The 18,364-nt window shown below is 37.9% G+C and overlaps 1 protein-coding gene across 1 annotated transcript in view; it reads right to left on the minus strand.

Annotated features, from left to right (window-relative positions):
* Positions 1–612: 612 nt before the first annotated feature.
* The window catches only part of NETO2 (neuropilin and tolloid like 2), a 53,609-nt gene continuing 35,857 nt past the window's right edge, over positions 613–18,364 (minus strand). Inside the window, exons 8-9 of the mRNA XM_052656201.1 lie at positions 2,469–2,582; positions 613–1,193 (exon numbers count right to left, since the gene is read on the minus strand). Of these exons, the coding sequence (XP_052512161.1) occupies positions 613–1,193; positions 2,469–2,582 (695 nt within the window). The remainder of the gene's footprint in view (positions 1,194–2,468; positions 2,583–18,364) is intronic.

The raw sequence follows: 18,364 nt of genomic DNA on the forward strand, positions 1-18,364 counted from the left end.
GGCAGCAGTATGGAAATTACTCAAGAAACAGATGGATGAAACAGAATTCTGTGTCTTAACTGGCACTTACCACAGTAACTAGTTATATTTTGACAAACTCTAGAACAAATGCCTATACTGAAATACATGTGAAACATTAACCATTTATATAAGAAACTGAAATGGCAACATTACTGGCTTCTAAAACAAATTAAAGTTAGAGAACAGAAAAAGTAAAAGGAATGTGAAGAAAAATCTTATGTTTAAACTTATTGTGGGATCAAAATTTTGACAGAGCTGTATCAATCAAGAACCGTCTTCCTGCTGCTACCACCAGCTGAGCCTGGCGCAACACTGCTCCCCTCTCCAGACGCTACTATGTAACTGGTGCTTTGTGTGTAGGACACTGAGCACTAGACGCTTGTTTTTTGTTTTTTACTGCATGGACGAAGTTTCTTGGTTGGGTTAACATATAGACTGCCTGAGATAATAAAAACTTGACCATTACATTAATGCGAAATGAAGGTCTTTCTAGTTCTGACAGGAGAAAAGGGTTGGCTGTTGAAAACAATATGGACGCTCTGTAGGCTGCATACGTACATACTCAATGATCAACGTCACTTCAGCAGAAGACTAAAAATCGATGGACATGGATGCTTGTGCGGAGTCTTCCCGGCCCCTGACATAAATCTCACAGGGCATCTCCTCCATCACCCTGTCTTCAAGAGCCTGCTCAGGGCACTCATGTGCCTGCTTGAAAGTGTAGCTACTCTTTCTGAAGGTGCTATTAAATGTTTTCATGGGCTGTGGTTGTGCAAAATCATTTCGGAAAGGAAGTTCCATGGAACTGAGGTTGGTCCTGCTTTGTTTGACGCTGGGCGCTTGCGACCCACAGTGATGGTCGTGGATGCACCGCGAGGCCGTCGAGGAGCGCCGCGTCTTCTGGTAGCTGTCCAGTTCCTCCGACAGGTCGGCCAGGTCGGCGGACATCTCTTTGTCTCTCAGTGAAAACAGTTCATAATGAGGAGGATCAAATACTTCTTGAAACCCAGTTTTATTAAAAGCAGTTTTGCATGCCATGACCTTTTTTCGAGGCTGTTTCACTTGTACTAAAATAGAAATAATGAGAAGGACCAAGACAATCCCCGACGTAACGCCAATAATTGTTCCGTGAGTTTTAGTGATTTGTTCAAACAGTCCTGCTTTTTTCTTTTCTGCAGAAAGAGAAAGAAAAACAATGAGACTTTGAAAATTCATTCATAATTCCTGTCACAAATTGGTAAAATATTTTTAGGTAAAGCAGAACACCTGGGTCAAATACAACCCAGAAAATGCAATTTAAGATTAGGTTTTTAAACAAAATAAAACTAGTATGACTTCTGGTTAAACTAACCAATCATAAGGCAGCCAGCCAGACTATAAAAAAAGGAAAAGGACTTGGTTCTTTACTCAGAAGGTATATGAGTACACGGGCTTCCCTGGTGGCTCAGTGGTACACAATCTGCCTGCCAATGCAGGAGATGCAGGTTTGATCCCTGGGTCAGGAAGATCCTCTGGAGAAGGAAATGGCAACCCACTCCAGTACTCTTGGCTGGAGAAACCCATGGACAGAGGAGCCTGGTGGGCTACAGTCCATAGGGTCGCAAAGAATCAGACACAACAACAATAACACGTAAGCACATACAGTTTGCAAATCAAAGTAATACATGAATATAGAAAATGTCAAAACAAAATACTCTTTGTTTTTATCAAGTTTAGCTTTCTGCTCTATGGTAGATTTGAGTTAACCCATAGTATTCCTACTGATGGCCATAAGCAAGGAGAACAGAAATGATTTCACTGACTCACTCAGATATGTTTACAACCATGGTCCACTGTTTTTGAATGGTTACCTGAAAATACTTCCTCTCATGATAGCAATATCTTACATTAACTTTCCACAGTTATTTATTGAACTCTTGGGAGAATAAAAGGGAGATAAACTGTAGTACTGAAACGGTGATTTGATAACCAGCATTACCACAAGGCATATTTCTCTTTCAGGGAGTATATACTGAAATATAGCATAGGAAATTCATGGAATAAAAAACGCAGTCCTTATAAGGAGTCTGTTTTACACTGTAAGACTGAATCTATCAGTTGAATTTTGCTAAATAGTATTTCCATTTAATTTTAAAAATAAGAATACTCTAGGTCACAATCTACATTATTATAACAATAAGGTATCTTTACAATATAAACAACCATGACTAACTTGTGGACAACTTTTAGGTAAAAACTATAGTCTATAAAAATTGCTTTTGTTGAGAATAATATTCAGTTTTACCACATCCCAGAGGTCTGTGATTCACTAAGGAGAACACTGATTTTACATGTCTTCATTCTGTCAAAGCAGTTATGCCAAGAACAGTTGTAGAAAAAGAGACTTTTTTTCTTAGTGAAAGGCAATGGCCACACCTCTAAGGGCTGTCCTTCACCAGCAGACTCACCTTTACAATGATTTTCATCCCAAGGGTATGCACAGTTTTGAATCCCATTACAGACTAAAGAATTATTGATGCACATGTTGCTATGGCAAAAGAAAGTGCTGCCTGTACAGGGAGCTGTAGACAAAAGAAAACTTTGTTGCTAAGAAGAGAAAGCACACAGATTATGACATCCGGATTCATCTTACATTTGCTCTTATAAAGTCAATATCCTATCTCAAAGGCTTTTCTGTGAAGATACTCTGTACTACACAAACAATAAGACAAAGGCCCGTATTCTCTGCTGCTGACTCATGTAAACTTTTACCAAGGTTGGGCACCAAGAGATTGCTCTTAGGGTAATAACAATATGAATATATGGTCATCCCTCGGTGTCTGTGGGGCATTGGTTCCAGGACCTGTGGCCGACACCAAAATGTGCAGCTGCTCAAGTCCCATAGGCGGCCCCTCTGAATCAATTATGCAACGTGTACTACTGCGGTATTTACTACTGAAAAAAGCCATGTGTAACTGGACCTGCACAGTTCAAACTCCTGTTACTCAGGGGTCAACTGTATTTGATACAGGTCTTACGAAACTAGTACACAGCACATTTTTTTCAAAATGTGAAAGAAAATATTAGTGAAGACCTGGAGACACTGAACCCCTGTGCTTTGCTGGCAGGAATGTAAAACGGTGCAGCTGCTGTGGTAAATAGTATGGCAAATGGTAAACAATTCTCAAAAACTTATACAGATTACTATACGCGCCAGCATTTCCACTTCTAGGTATACAGTCTTAAGAACTGAAGGCAGAGACTCAAAGAGATACTTGCTGTTCACTGCAGCAATATAATGCACAGGAGCCAAAAGGTGAAGGCAATGGAAATGTCTGTTGAAGGATGAACGGATGACCACAGACAAAATAAAAATGCACTCTTTGGAATTAAAAAAAAAAAGTTTTTAAACAGTACACATATAGAATATATGCCATTGAATTTCATATTTGGTATAATTCTTTAAAAATCCTTAATGGTCTCAAAGCTTATCACAAGGACAATAAGTATTAGATACAGAAATAAGCTGTTAGATGGACAGAAAAGCCAATGAAGATGCATCGTGGTATTTAGTCAACTGCAGAATTAGCAGGTGAACCCACTTCTGTGTGTCATGTATGTCATAAAACTGTATCACACAAATGTGTGCACTTTAAAATATAACTGATGTCCTAAGGAATATATAGTATTTTTAGATTCCTCATTTCTAAAAACTGGAGTTTTCTGTTGTTTAATTTTTATACCGCAATTCTATTATATACTAGATCATATTACACACTGAGCTTTTATTTTATCCAGTTCACAAGTGGGAATACAAGGAAGCTGTTTTCAAGACAGGGTGGGTAAAGTTATAAACAGCATTGTACTCTGATTTTCTGAGTCAAACTATTATTAGTTCTTATGGTTTATCAACAGAACATTATGTGACAGTACCCTGATGGCGCGTCACAGCTTCAAAAGTGGCAAAAAGCCAGGTTTCCTGCTCAGTGTTTCTTACTGGTTGAATAGTGAGTGGAAAGTACCCGTTTTTAAAAAAGTCATAGAGTTCTTTATAACTGCTCTCTACATTATTTAAAGCAATTAGAAAGCAGCACAAGCAATGATATTGTCAGTTTTGTTTTGTAGAAATGCGAGTTATATTTAAAATCACAAATGTACTAAGCTTTATGGATTTTCAGTGGACAAGCATAACTGTTCATAATGAGAATGAAAGTATCAGTTATTGACATGGGTTGCTAATGACATGCTTCAATTCTAAACTATATAAAATGGCTGAATTACATAAATAAAGGACAAAGAGAATAGCAAAAACACTGCCAGTTCTGAACTGCTCTCTGCTTGCAGCCTAAGGACTTTCTCCTTTCCCCTTTACTCACTGCTGGGTCATGGTGCAGGAGAGGGGAGGGGGTTGCCATTTTAGCTTCCCTCTACTTCTGATGAGATGTGGCAATGATGCTGAGAGATGGTTCTGTCCTTCAGCTAAGCCTGCAGGGGACCTGTAGGGCAATATGTCACTGAAAATCACATTATGGATTTATTCTGACAAAAATATCTTCTGCTGCTTTCACAGTTTTAGTCCTGGAAATTATGTTCCTAAAACCATTCCCTTCCTTAAAGAGTAAAGTATATATTAGTACTCAGTACTTGGGAAGAAGTCAAACATATCCTGGTTGCTATTCTGTATTATGCATTTTGGCCAAGTTGTACTATTTTAGTCACATCTGCAGTCTACAGTCAATGAATAGATAGGAAGTGAACCTCTTATGCAGAATTAATGCATTTATATAAATCTCCTGGGAAATATTTTCATGGATGGATTCATAGTAATTACAAACCATTAACAGTTTAGAGTTAATACAATGAAATCAAACCTCAGGGAAATCAAACCAGTCAATTCTAAAAGAAATCAATCCTGAATATTCATTGAAAGGACTGATGCTGAAGCTCCAACACTTTGGTCATCTGATGCAAAGAGCTGATTCATTAGAAAAGACCCTTGATGCTGGGAAGGATAGAAGGCAGGAGGAAAAGCGGGCAACAGAGGATGAGATGGTTGGGTGGTATCACTGACTCAATGGACATGAGTTTGAGCAAACACCAGGAGATGGTGAAGGACAGGGAAGCCTGGTGTGCCACAGTCCATGGGGTGGCAAAAGCTCAGATACAACTTAGCAACTGAACAACAGTTTGGAGAATAACAAAAGAGAGTTAACAATGCGAATTAATGACACAGAGTCGGACATGACTGAAGTGACTTAGCAGCAGCAGCAGCATGTGAAAAGAAAACTGAAGCTCTCAAATGTGCTTATCAAGTGGACATTTTTAAATTGAAACTTTTGTTTTATCAAAGTTCACAAAATTATTTTGATCACACATATTTTTTGGAGCGGTGTTTTCTTTTTGTTCTTGGGTAATAAAGCTACATTTGGGATATGGAATTAAGCCTACTGTAGCCTTCAATTAGTCTGAACTTTAATGATTAGTATAAACATATCACTTGAAGGAGGTTTATCATCTGTTTACTTATTAGATCTGTATCAAAGAGAAATCATTAGTTTTACAGAGAAAATAACTAAAACACATTAGAGAAGAACTTTACATATAAGATTTAGACAACTGCTACCCAAAGTAAATATAATGTGAGTCAAGAATGAGAACAAGTAGCCATATTAGTCTTTAAAAAGAAACAGGTGGAATTAATTCTACTGACTGTTTAGTCTTTAAGTCCTATCTGACTCTTCTGTGATCCCATGGACTAGAGCCAGCCAGGCTCCTCTGTCCAGGTGATTTCCTAGGCAAGAACTCTGGAGTGGCTTGCCATTTCCTACTCCAGGAAAATCTTCCTGACCCAGGGATGCAACCTGTGGCTCCTGCATTAGCAGCTGTCTTCTTTACCTCTGAGCCATCAGGGAAGCCATTGATAGTTTATTAACCTAATGTATTTGTGTAGAAAGTTAACACAGCAGGACTAAGGCTGCTGCCTTTAGAAGGGTCTGTGTGCAAGGGTGGCCCTTAGCTGGCATCTGGAAACTTGGCTTCCCTCCATTCCCTGACTGACAAGGGTAGTTCATGGTGCCTAGAGTTTGTGTTAATATCATTTATGCCAAATATTAACAACTGCTTTCCTTCTGTGAGTCTAGAATTTTGGTATATTCTAGGCAGAGAGTGCCTATGTGAACAGTCCCCAGTAAAAACCTTGGGTGCTGAATCTCTAAAGTCGGCTTTTCTGGGCAGAAGCATTGAACAGGTTACTTATTTTTTGGTTGCTGGAGAAATGAACATGTTCAGTGTGCCCCTCCTGGGAGGGGTGAGCATAATCCCTGTGAAAGGATTTCTCCAAACTCAAAGACAGTTTTTTCCCTTTCACTGTAATTATCTTAGCTGTTAAAATGAATATATGCTGGTCCTAGAAATCACCTAACATATGGGTGGTGCTGTGGAAACCTGAAACAATATCCAAAATGCTATCATTTTAACATGTAATCAATATAAAACATTATTAAGAACATATTTTACATTCTTTATTTCATACCAAGTCTTTGAAATCTGGTATATATTTCTGTAACTGTAGCACATTTCAGTGTAGACTGGCTGCACTTCAAGTGCTCAGCGGCTACACGCAGCTGATGGACCCTGTACTGGGCAGCGTGGGTACAGATGCTGGGAGTAAAGGTACTGAGGAGAAAGTAAGAAGGCTAAAAGGTTTTCCTGCTAACTACATCCTTGTATCAAGCGCTGACTTGTCTGACTTGAAGTTACTTGAAACAATGAAACAACCTTGGTTGGGTTGCTTTTTATTTTTCAAGCTTGAAAAGTTTTCAAAATAAAACAATTTTTATAAACAAACTGAGGTTATATCTATAGGTCAAAAAGAAGCAATAGCAGTCTACTGCGGCAAACACCACCGCTGAAGTGGACTTCCCCACTGCTTGAAGAATTCACTACACTCAAAATAACTCAACATTTCCTCCTTTAACTGTTCAATTTTCAGTTTCCAAGTCAGTGAGGCCCCAGATTTTAAGTACCTCTGAGTCACTCTCTTGTGATTTTGCATCCGTGTGGAATGTGTCTCCACAACTCTTCTTTCAACTCATTGTTACTTCTTTGATTCAGATCTTCCTGGCTTCCCACCTCAACCATCGAAGTAACCTCCTAAATAGCCTCCATGCCCCAATAAAAGCACAGCTTTTTCTAGAATAACATCCTTCAAAACTCCCCAATGCCTATAACATGAAGTCTAACTTCAGCCTTCCGTTTAAAGGTCTTCAAGTTCTAGCTTTAATCTACCGTTCCTGGTTCATTTCTCTCTGTTCTCTCCCACTACTTCCTGTGGCCCAAATTAGCTCTGCTTCTATACCTTTTCCATCACAGCAACTCTGAAAATAACCACCTCACTTAACATTTCTACCTTGTGAAAAATCAACCTACCCTCAAGGCTTAACTCAAAGGACCTTTCTGCAAGGACTACCTGCTCCATAAACAATATTGCCCACTAGAGGTAACCTGGATATTTACTAAGAAAGCACTTTGTTTTCTGTCTTAAACGGTCTTTGTCATAGTCAATTCTGTATTTATTTCATTTGCATATATATCACTTCACTTAAGTGACTGTAAGATCCTTTAGGACAGGGATGGTATCATCCATTTTTGTATCTTCATAGCAAATACTTCATTTGGTAAAAGTTAAATAAATGAATGGAAGGCAGGTAGGAAGGCTGGTTGGCTAAATTAACTTCATAATTCAACTGACCATCTGGCAATTCAGAAAGATCTTAGAAGAGCTCAGCTATAATAAAGCCTATATATGGTCTCATACAACATGATTTTAACACAGAATCCAGGGAGCAATAATATAATACCTTGAAATTATAACTAAAGGGTAAAATGATCAATTCCCACATTTCTCAAGAAAAATACCTGATAATATCTTACTAGTGTACTGAAATATGTATTAACTTTGAAGTTGCAGAAATCATATAGGTTACCATTGTACCATATTCACCAGTCAGGATACAAAATATCTTTGTCTCATAAGGACAACAGATAAGATATGCCACTTATTTTTACAAATATGTATAATGTGAACATACACATGTAATTATATCCAGGAAGTTTGGGTGAATTTTCATATGCCGACTTCCTTCATTCAGGAGATGACTGTGAGGAAAGCAACCTGTTAAACAGGCTAATCAGTCCTGCCTAAATGTAGATTAAAGTTAAGGGCCATTCAAAACCAAGTAAAAACCATGATGGTGTGAAAGCAGTTTTTTGTCAAAGCTAATGCAATATGATCTGCACTTATAAGCAAAGTCAGCGAAATAATTATTAGGAACTACTGATAAGTCACTTATACTTCTTATAGGAGATCCCAAAACACAGAACCATTTTGCCTTGTGAGGATTTGTTCATTTGAATTAACAAGAGTTTCCCTGGTGGCTCAGATGGTAAAGAGTCTACCTGCAGTCTAGGAGACCTGGCTTGGATTCCTGGGTCAGGAAGATCCCTTGGAGAAGGGAATGGCAACTCACTCCAGTATTCTTGCCTGGTGAATTCCATGGATAGAGGAGCCTTGTGGGTTACAGCCCATGGGGTTGCAAAGAGTTGGACATGACTGAGCAACTAAAACACACACACAGATATCAGGTTTTTAAGGAAAGAATTCTAAAATCTGTTCTCAAAGTTTCTCCACTTATAAGCTGGGTCCGTGTGTCTACACATGAACTACAACATCCTGTAATGTGAAAAAGTTCCCACACGCTCATAAAATAATAAAGACACCTTTAAAGACTTTAGCAATCAGAAAAAAGACAAAATCTCCATTGTAATCAGAAGATGATGTCTAAAGAATATATTGTAATCACAAGAAAGATGTCTGAAGAATATATACACAGAAGGAAATGCAAATGTGTCACTACAAAAATCAACTAAGCACAAAAGACTGTAATGATGGAAACGAGGGATAACAAAGCTGTAAGGCATATAGAAATCAACAGCAAAATTGTAGAAGTCTTTCCTTAGTAGCTACTTTAAATGTAAATGGATTAAACGTTCCATTCAAAAGGCAGAGATTAGCAGAAAAGCAAGAAAACAACCAAGATCCAACTATATGATGTTCTGTAAGAGATTCACTTTAGATCCAGAGACATAATTAGGTCGAAAGTAAAAGAACAGAGAAAGAGATTCCATGCAAATAGACACCAAAGAGAGCTGGGATAGTGATATAAATACAGGTGCATATCAGAGATATTGCTGGTTTGGCTTCAGACTACCACAATGAAGCAATTATTCAAGGACTCACATGAATTTTTCGGTTTCCCAGTGCATATAAAAGTTACATTTATGTTTTACTGTAGACTATTAAGTGCACAAGTAGTATCACATCTAAAAAACTCAATTTAACTTAATTTAAAAACATCATACTGCTAAAAAATGCTAGCCATCATCTAAGCAAGTCTTTTACAACAGTAACATCAACAATCACTGATGACCATAAACAATAATAGTGAAAATGTTTGAAGTACTGTGAGAATTATCAAAGTGTGACAGAGAGACATGAAGTGAGCAACTGTTAGAAAAATGATGCCAGTAGATTTTTCAACACAGGGTTGCCCTGGGATTTACCCAGTGGCTCAGCAAGAACGAATCTGCCTGCAATGCCGGAGATGTGAGAGCCACAGGTTTGATTTCTGGTCAGGAAGATCCCTTGGAGGAGTAAATGGAAACCCATTCCAGTATCCTTGCCAGGAAAACACCATGGACAGAGGAGCCTGGTGGGCTATAGTCCAGGTTGCAAAGAGTCAGACGTGACTGAGTAACTCAACACATACAGGGTTGCCACAAACCTTCAATTTGTGAAAAATGCAGTATCTGTTAAGATAAGCCTGTATCAGACAAAAACAGACTTTAAGTCAAAACTGTTACAAATGACAAAGAAGGACACTGTACCTTGATAAAAGGGTCAATGCACCAAGAAGATATAATAATTATAAACGTATATGGACCCAAATCAGAGCCCTAAAATATAAGTAAACATTGTTAGAATTTAAGGGAGAATTAGACAGTTCTATGATAACAGTTGGAGACATCAATACTCTACTTTCAATAATGAATAAAACCACACAGAAGATCAATAAGCAGGGAATTCCCTGGTGGTCTAGTGGTTAGGACTCTGCAATCTTCACTGCCAAAGGCCTAGGTTCAGTCTCTTGTTAGGGAACTAAGATCCCACAAGCTGTGAGGGGCACACCTTCAAAAGACCAATAAGGAAATAAAGGACTTGAACAGTACTATAAACCAATCGAACCTAATAGACATAAAAACCCCACCTAACAACAGCAGGAGATATTTTTCTCAAGTGCACATGGAACACTCTCTAGGACAGACCATATGTTAGGCCACACACAGTCTTAATTTCAAAAGACTCATATCATACAAAGTATCTTTTCCAATCACAGTGAAATGAAACTAGAAATCAGTAATAGAAGGAAAACTGAAAAATTTACAAATATGTGGAAATTACACTACACACTCTAACCAACATTTCAAAGAAGCTACCACAAGGAAAATTAGAAAATACCTTGAGACAAATGAAAATACAATGTATGAAACTTATGGAAAGCAGTGAAAGCAGTGATAAGAAGGAAATTTAAAGCTATAATGCCTACATTTTAAAAAAAGGAGACAATAAAGGAGAAAGACTTCATTCAAATCATAGAGAACCAGAAAAAGTAGAGCAAACTAAGTGTTCCTCATTTCCCAGGTCATTCCTGGAATCAAGGCTGCAAAAGCCAATGTCTGTGTTGGAGATGTAACCACAGCCATTGATGGGGAAAATAGCAGCAGTATGTTGTACTTAGAAGCTCAGAACAAAATCAAGGGCTGCACAGACAACATGACTCTCACAGTAGCAACAGAACAGAAATATGGTCTCCTCTGGTGGCAGAGGAAGTGAAACATCACTCATACAAGATGAATTAGCCTCTGAACCCCAAGAGATCCTACATATAGGAAGCACCCCAAACCAGAGTTATGCCCTTTACCACCTCACCTTCCTCCAGCTCTTCCCCAGGGTCGTCACAAACCAGTGCAACAACCCAGTTAGCTTCTACTCCTCTGAAAATATCTAAAACTTTAACAACGCCTTGGAGTCAAAGAGGCAGCCAGCAGGCAGACGACGGTACATCTTAAGACCATCCTCAGCTTCCAAGCAGACTTGTCTTTGGCAAAGAGTCTGAAGTTTACAAGATGCTTCTGGAGAAACAGGAGTTAAATGAGCCTCTGAAACAGCCCACTTCATTCCTGGTTTTGCAGGAAATCCTAGAGTCTGAGGAGAAAGGGGATCCCAACAAGCCCTCAGGACTCAGAAGTGTTAAGGCTCCAGTCACCAAAGGGGCTACATTGACTAGAAATGCCCGGAAGCTGCTCGCGTGTGACAAGTGTGGCACCAGCACTGTCAGCGTGTTGGTGAAGCTGCAGGAGCGTCATGGCCACCCCAAGTGTTATGTGTGTGCCAACTACGGCAGCAGTCTGAAACAGAAGGGCCATTTCTTCGTGGAGGATCAGATCTACTGTGGAAAGCACGCCCAGAAGCGAGTCACCCCACAGAGGGCTATGCTGTGGCCAGTGTTCCCCGAATGAGCCAGCAGTTCTGGACCCAATGCTGTTTTCCACACAGCCTCGCTGCGTCTTGTCCTCTGAAAGCTGTGGCCTCTCTCTTCCAAATTCTCACTTATGTTGGTTTTATCACTGATTATTAAATTTCACGTCCCCCTCTGTGCTAAGTGACCCACGCTGGCTGTGTGACGCCTGCTGTTACAATTAAAGGAAGGTAGTCTTGTTCAGTGTCCCCTTGCCAGCATCACTGTCTTCTCTTCCCCTCCATTCATCTCTGCTGCAAATGGACATCAGCCAAATTTGAACCAAATTTAATGTCTGACAATGATTTTGATTTTACTCAATAATTTAACAGATTCCAAAAACTCAAAAGTTCCATGTATTTGTCAGAAGGATTAAAATATAAAGATTAGAGATAAATAAAATAGAGGGGGAAAAAACTGGAGAAAATAAAAAACACCAATCTTGGTCCTTTGAAAAGATCAACAAACTAGGCAGACTTTTAGATACAATGACTAAGGAAAAGATTAGAGACTCAAATTACTAAAATCAGAAATGCAAGTTGGAACTGTCTCTTCCTTCAGTCTACAACCAGTAAAACATCCATAACTCATAAAATCAGAAATGCAAGTATAGACTGTATATATATAAAAAGAATTAGAAAAGAATACTAAGAACAATTTGTATACCAAAAATAGGCTAACTTAGATGAAATAGACAAATTCCTAGAAACATACAATCTACCAAAACTGACAAAAAGGCAAAAAGATCTCAAGAGATTTCTAAATAGCAAGGATACTGAATCAGTAATCAAACATGTTTCAACAAAGTAAAGCCCTAGACCAGATGGCTTCTTTATCAAACACATAAGAAAAATTAACAACAGTCCTCGAACTTTTCCAAAAAGTTGAAGAGGAGGGATCGATTCTTACTCATTTATTGGCCAGCATTACTCTGATATCAAAGCCAGACAAAGAAACAACAAGAAAACAAAACTACAGACCAATATTCCAACATCCCTTATGAATATCAATGCAAAAATCCTCAAGAAAATACTAGCATTGAATTCAGCAACATTTTAATGTGAGGATCAAGTAGGATATAAGGATAGTTTAACATATAAGAATCAATTAATGCAATACACCTCAATAACAGAATGAAGGAGGAAAAACTCACACGATCAACTCATGTGAATCAGAAGAAGCATTTGACAAAATTCAACACCATTTCATGATTTAAAAAAACCTCAATAAAGCAGGAATACAAGACCATTTTTTCAATATGATAAAGGCTATATATGAAAACCCCTCAGTTAGCATCATACTCAATGGTAAAGGCAGAAAGTTTTTCCCCTAAAATCAGGAATAAGACAAGAATGTCTGTTTCCATTTCTGTTTAATACAGTGTACTAGCCAGAGCAATTAGGTAAGAAAATGAAACAAAAGCACTCAAATTGGAAGGGAAACTATAAAGTTATCTCTGTTGGCAGATGACACGATCTTACAAATAGTAAACTTGAAAAGACCACAACACAGACATACATTCAGAGCAAATAAACTAATTCAGCAAAATTGTAGGATACAAAAATCAACAAAAATTAGTTACATATCTATACACTAGTAAGGAACAAATGATGATACCATCCACAGGCTCATTGTGTTTCCTATCAAAATTCCAAAACTATTTTCTGAAGAATAGAAAAACTTATTGTAAGATTCATGGAATCTCAAGGGACCCTGAATAGTTAAAGTTGAAAAAGAACAGAGTTGAAAGATTCTTAAGTTCAAAACTTACTATAAAGCTACAGTAATCAAAGTAATTGGCATTACGATAGACAAATAGATCAATGGAATAAAGAGCCTCTCAAATAGACTGTCACATGTATTAATATATGGACAACTGATTTTTGACAAGGGTTAAAAGATGATTAAAAGGAGAAAGGACAGTCTTTTCAAGAAATGATTCTGGAAAGCTGTATATTCACATGCAAAAGAATGAAGCTGAAGAAATTAATTTGAAATGAATCAAAGACCTAAATGTAAGAGTAAAAACTATAAAAATTTTAAAAGAAAACATGGAAAAAGGGAGTGAAGTCAGTTTAATGATGGTTCAAGTGCTCCCTCTGTCTCTTCCTTCAGTCTACAACCAGTAAAACATCCATAACTCAACTCTGCCCAGCAGACCAGGATGTTGGAGAATTGCACATGTCTATACCTAAAGGTGGGTGCAATGGAACACCAACAGGAGGTGTAATCCAGGCAACGGCAGAATCACCCCTGCACCGCTTTGCTGCTATGGCGGAGCCAGCAATCCCAGAGAAACTGCTGGCAGCAGGGGAGGTGGTCCACGAACCGCCAGCCTTTTGGCTGCAGCGGCGCTCACAACCAAAGGCACACGGGTCTGCTGCCCCATTCCTCCTACCCGCAGTGGCGCTGCCTGGAAACCAGCAATGCTGGTCACAGCAGAGATATCTGCTCTCCAGCTCCCCTTCCCCCTCCCCTACTCCCACAGTAACAAAGCCTGCACCTCGGTAGATCCCAAACGCGGTGAAGTGCCTGTGATCCTTGTGCCCCAAGCGTCGATGCCAGCAGCATCAAGGCACCAAAGACCACTGAGGCACAATGACAACAAAGAAAATGACAAGGAAAGTGCCAACTCTCAAATACAACCAGAGGCAGCGCAGTAAGAGAAACCAAAATTTGTGCTATAGCGCCACCTACTGAAAAACTAGAGAAAGGCCTCTGATTTCTAACCTGTAGAACTCTTAGAATCAAAATCAAGTAGGGAAGCTTTACTAAAAAAGAAAGATGTTTGGTACTTCAAATGTGCCAGAAGGGGAACAACTCATCAAGCACAATGAAGAACCATGGTAACATGGTATCACAAAAAGAAAATGAATGTTCTCTGGAAACCAAACTCTGTCTCAGAACAATGAGATTTGATAGACTGTTCAAATGAACCATCAGACAGAAACTCAACCAGCTTCAAGAAAACTCAGAAAGGCAGTTCAATGTGTTCAGGAATAAACTTAATGAACAGAAGTAATACTTTATAAAAGTGATTGAAACTCTAGAAAACAAATTCTGGAGCTGAAGAACTTAACAAATGAGATGAAGAAAGTACTGGAAAGACAGCAGGCCGTATGGAAGCTTGAAGATGGAAATCTAGAAATGATACAGGTAGAAAAGGAGGGAATTAAGACCAAAAAATGAGGAAATTCTATGAGAACTATCTAAGTCTATTAGGAAGGGCAACATTAGGATAATGGGTATACCAGAAGGAAAACAGAAGGAGAAAAGAACAATTTATTTCAAGAAATAATAGCTGAGAACTTCCCCAAACTGGGGAAGGAACTGGATATATAAGAAACTAAGAGAACATTTAATTACCTCATGCAGAAAGACCTTTTCCAAGACACATTATATTAAAACTGTTGAAACTCAGTGGCAGAGAAAGAATTTTAAAGGCAGCCAGCCATGGCGGGGGGGGGGGGGGGGGGGTGGGGGGTGGGGTGAAGGGGTTGGTGGGGGTGGGGGGAAGATGTTAACTTACAAAGTAAGCTATTAGCAGGTTTCTCAGAATAAACTCTACAGGTCAGCAGGGAGTGGCATATCCTACACATGATATTGAAAGATAAAAACTGCCAGTCAAAAATATTCTTTTCAGCAAAATTATCACTCAAATATGAAGAAGAAATAAAGGCTTTCCCCCAGACAAACTACACCTGAGAGAGTTCATCAACACTGTAACTGCCTTACAAAAAAACGCTGAAATGACCTCTTCTACCTGAAATGAGAAGGAAAAAGTATACACAACTTTGAGTAGGGTGACAGAGAAAACTGAAACTCTAACATCAGAATATTAAACGTATCATAGAAAAAAGGTTAAAGGGAAATAATTTATAAAAATAATTTATAGCTACTTCAATTTGGTAACAAACTTGTAACAAGAAATAATTGAGGAAATCGGACATCTAAAACATAAAAGGGGAGAAGGAAAAGGTCAGAACTCATATAGGCAAGTAAAAGCAAGATGCTGTCAACAGAAAAAAGGATATTTTAACTATGAGACATTTTATACAAACTTTACAGTAACAACAAAACATAAAAAGATGAAACTGAAAAAATATCCCAGAAAAGCTCCAAACAGAAACATAAGGAAAAAACCACAATGGACATACAGAGCAACCAGAAAACAAAAAATGAAAATGAAATGGCAGTACTATATTTTCATTTATCAATATTCATGCTAAATGTAAATGGACTGAATTCACCAATCAAAAGTCACACAGTGGCTGGGTGAATTAAAATGCAAGACCCAACTATATGCTGCCTCCAGGAGACTCACTTCAGCTCTGCAGACAAGTAGGCTTAAAGAGAAGGGATGGAAAATGATGTTCCAAGCAAATGGTAGCCAGCAAAAGCAAGAGTAGCCAAACTCACATCAGAAAAAACAGGCTTCAAGCCAAAAAAGGTAACAAGAGACAAAGATGGACATTATATAATGATGAAGGGGACAATTCATCAAGAAGACATAATAGGAGTTATTCATATACATGCACTTAACACAGACGCATTAAACCAGAAGGACTGGATAGATTTGCACAGAACATTCTATCCAAACGGAGAATCCACTTTCGTCTCAAGTGCACATGAAGTATTGTCAAGAACAGACCATATGTTGGGACACAAAACAAACGTTAATAAAGTTAAGAATCGAATTATATCAAGTATCTTTTCTGAGCACAAAAGTGTGAAATTAGATATCAACTACAAGAAGAAAGCTGAGAAAATCTACAAATATGTGAAGGCTAAACAAATGCTACAGAGTAAGAATTAGATCACCAAAAATAAAATAAAATACATGAAGACAAATGAAAATATGACATACCAAATCTATGGGGATGCAGCAAAAGCAATACCGAGAGGGAAAGTTACAGTTATACAGGCCTACCCTGAGAAACTTGAAAAATCTCAAATCTAACCTTACATCTAAACGAACCATAAAAAGAAGAATGAAGTCTGAAGTTACTAGAAGGCAAGAACTAATAAAAATCAAAGCAGAAATATGTGAAATAGACACTAAAAAGACAACAGGAAAGACAGATGAAATTCAGAGATGCTCCTTTGAAAAGATAAACAAAACTGACAAAACTTTTGCTAGTCTACGAAAAAAAGAGAGAAGGATCTGATAAATAAAAGAGGAGAAATAACAAGGATACCACAGAAATATAAAGGATGACAAGAGAATATTATGAACAACTATATGACTACGAATCGGACAACCCAGAATGGACAAATTCTTAGACTCATCCAACCTTCCAAGACTGAACCATGAAGAAACAGAAAATTTTAAGAGACTGATCACTAGTAAAGCAGTTGAAATAATAAAAAATTCCCCCCCCACCAAAACAAAAGTCCAGGACCAGATGGCTTTACATGTGAATTCTACCAATCATTCAAGATTTAATATCTATCTTTCTCAATCTCTCCCAACAAACTGAAGAAGAGAGAATACTTCCTACTCATTCCATTAGGCCACCGTTACACCGACAGCAAAACCAGGGAAGACACTTCAAAGAAAATTACAGGCCAGTATCTCTGATGAACACAGATGCAAAAGTTCTCGATAAAATGCTAGCAAACCATACAATAACACATTAAAAAGATCATACAACATGATCAAGTGGGATTTACCCTAGGGATGCAAGGGTGTTTCAACATCCACGAACTAATCAATATGATACACCCATGAACAAAACGAAGGATAAAATCCATGACTGTCTGAACAGATGAAGAAGCATCTGACAAGATTTAATACTCACTTATGATAAAAACTCTCAATAAAACTGGTATAGGAGGAATGTACCAAAAATATAATAAAGGCCATATATGGTAAACCTATATCTAATGTAATACTCAGTGATGAAAACTTCAAGCTATTCCTTTAAGATCAGGAACAAGACAAGAATGCCCAATCTTGCCACTCTTATTCAACACAGTATTGGGAGTCCTAACCAGAGAAATAATGCAAGGAAAAGAAATAAAAGGTACCCGAATTGTAAAACAAGAGGTAAAACTGTAACTACTTGTGGATGATAAGATTTTATACATAGAATACTCTAAAAAATTCACCAAAAAACTTTTGGAAATAATATAAAGAATATAGTAGTTGCAGGGTAGATCAATATAAAAAAATATGGTGCATTTCTATATACTAACAATGAACTAACAAAAAAGCAGTTAAGAGAATCCCATTTACAATCACAACAGAAAGAATACAACACTTAAGTATAAACTTACCCAGGAGGTATGGGACCCGTACACTGAAAACTGTAAGATTATTGTTGAAAGAAACTGAAGACAGAAATTAATGGAAATATACTTTGTGCTCATGGACTGAAGAATTAACATTATTAAAATGTCCAAATTACCTAAAGCAAACTATAGATTCAATGCAATTCCTATCATAATTCCAAGGACATTTTCTCAGAAACAGAACAAAAAACTCTAAAATTTATATAGAAACATAAAAAAAACCCCAATTAGTCAAAGCAATCCTGAGAAAAATGGACAAAACTGGAGGTATCACACTCCCTGATTTCAAATTATATTACTAAGCTACAGCATTCAAAATAGCATGTTATTGGCAGAAAACAGACACAGAGACTAATGGAAAAGAACGGAGAGCCCAGAAATAAACCCACACATATATGAACAACTAATTTAAAACAAAGAAGCAAAGAACTTAC

Source organism: Budorcas taxicolor, chromosome 18, assembly GCF_023091745.1.
Source record: "Budorcas taxicolor isolate Tak-1 chromosome 18, Takin1.1, whole genome shotgun sequence".
In the NCBI taxonomy this organism is placed as follows: Eukaryota; Metazoa; Chordata; class Mammalia; order Artiodactyla; family Bovidae; genus Budorcas; species Budorcas taxicolor.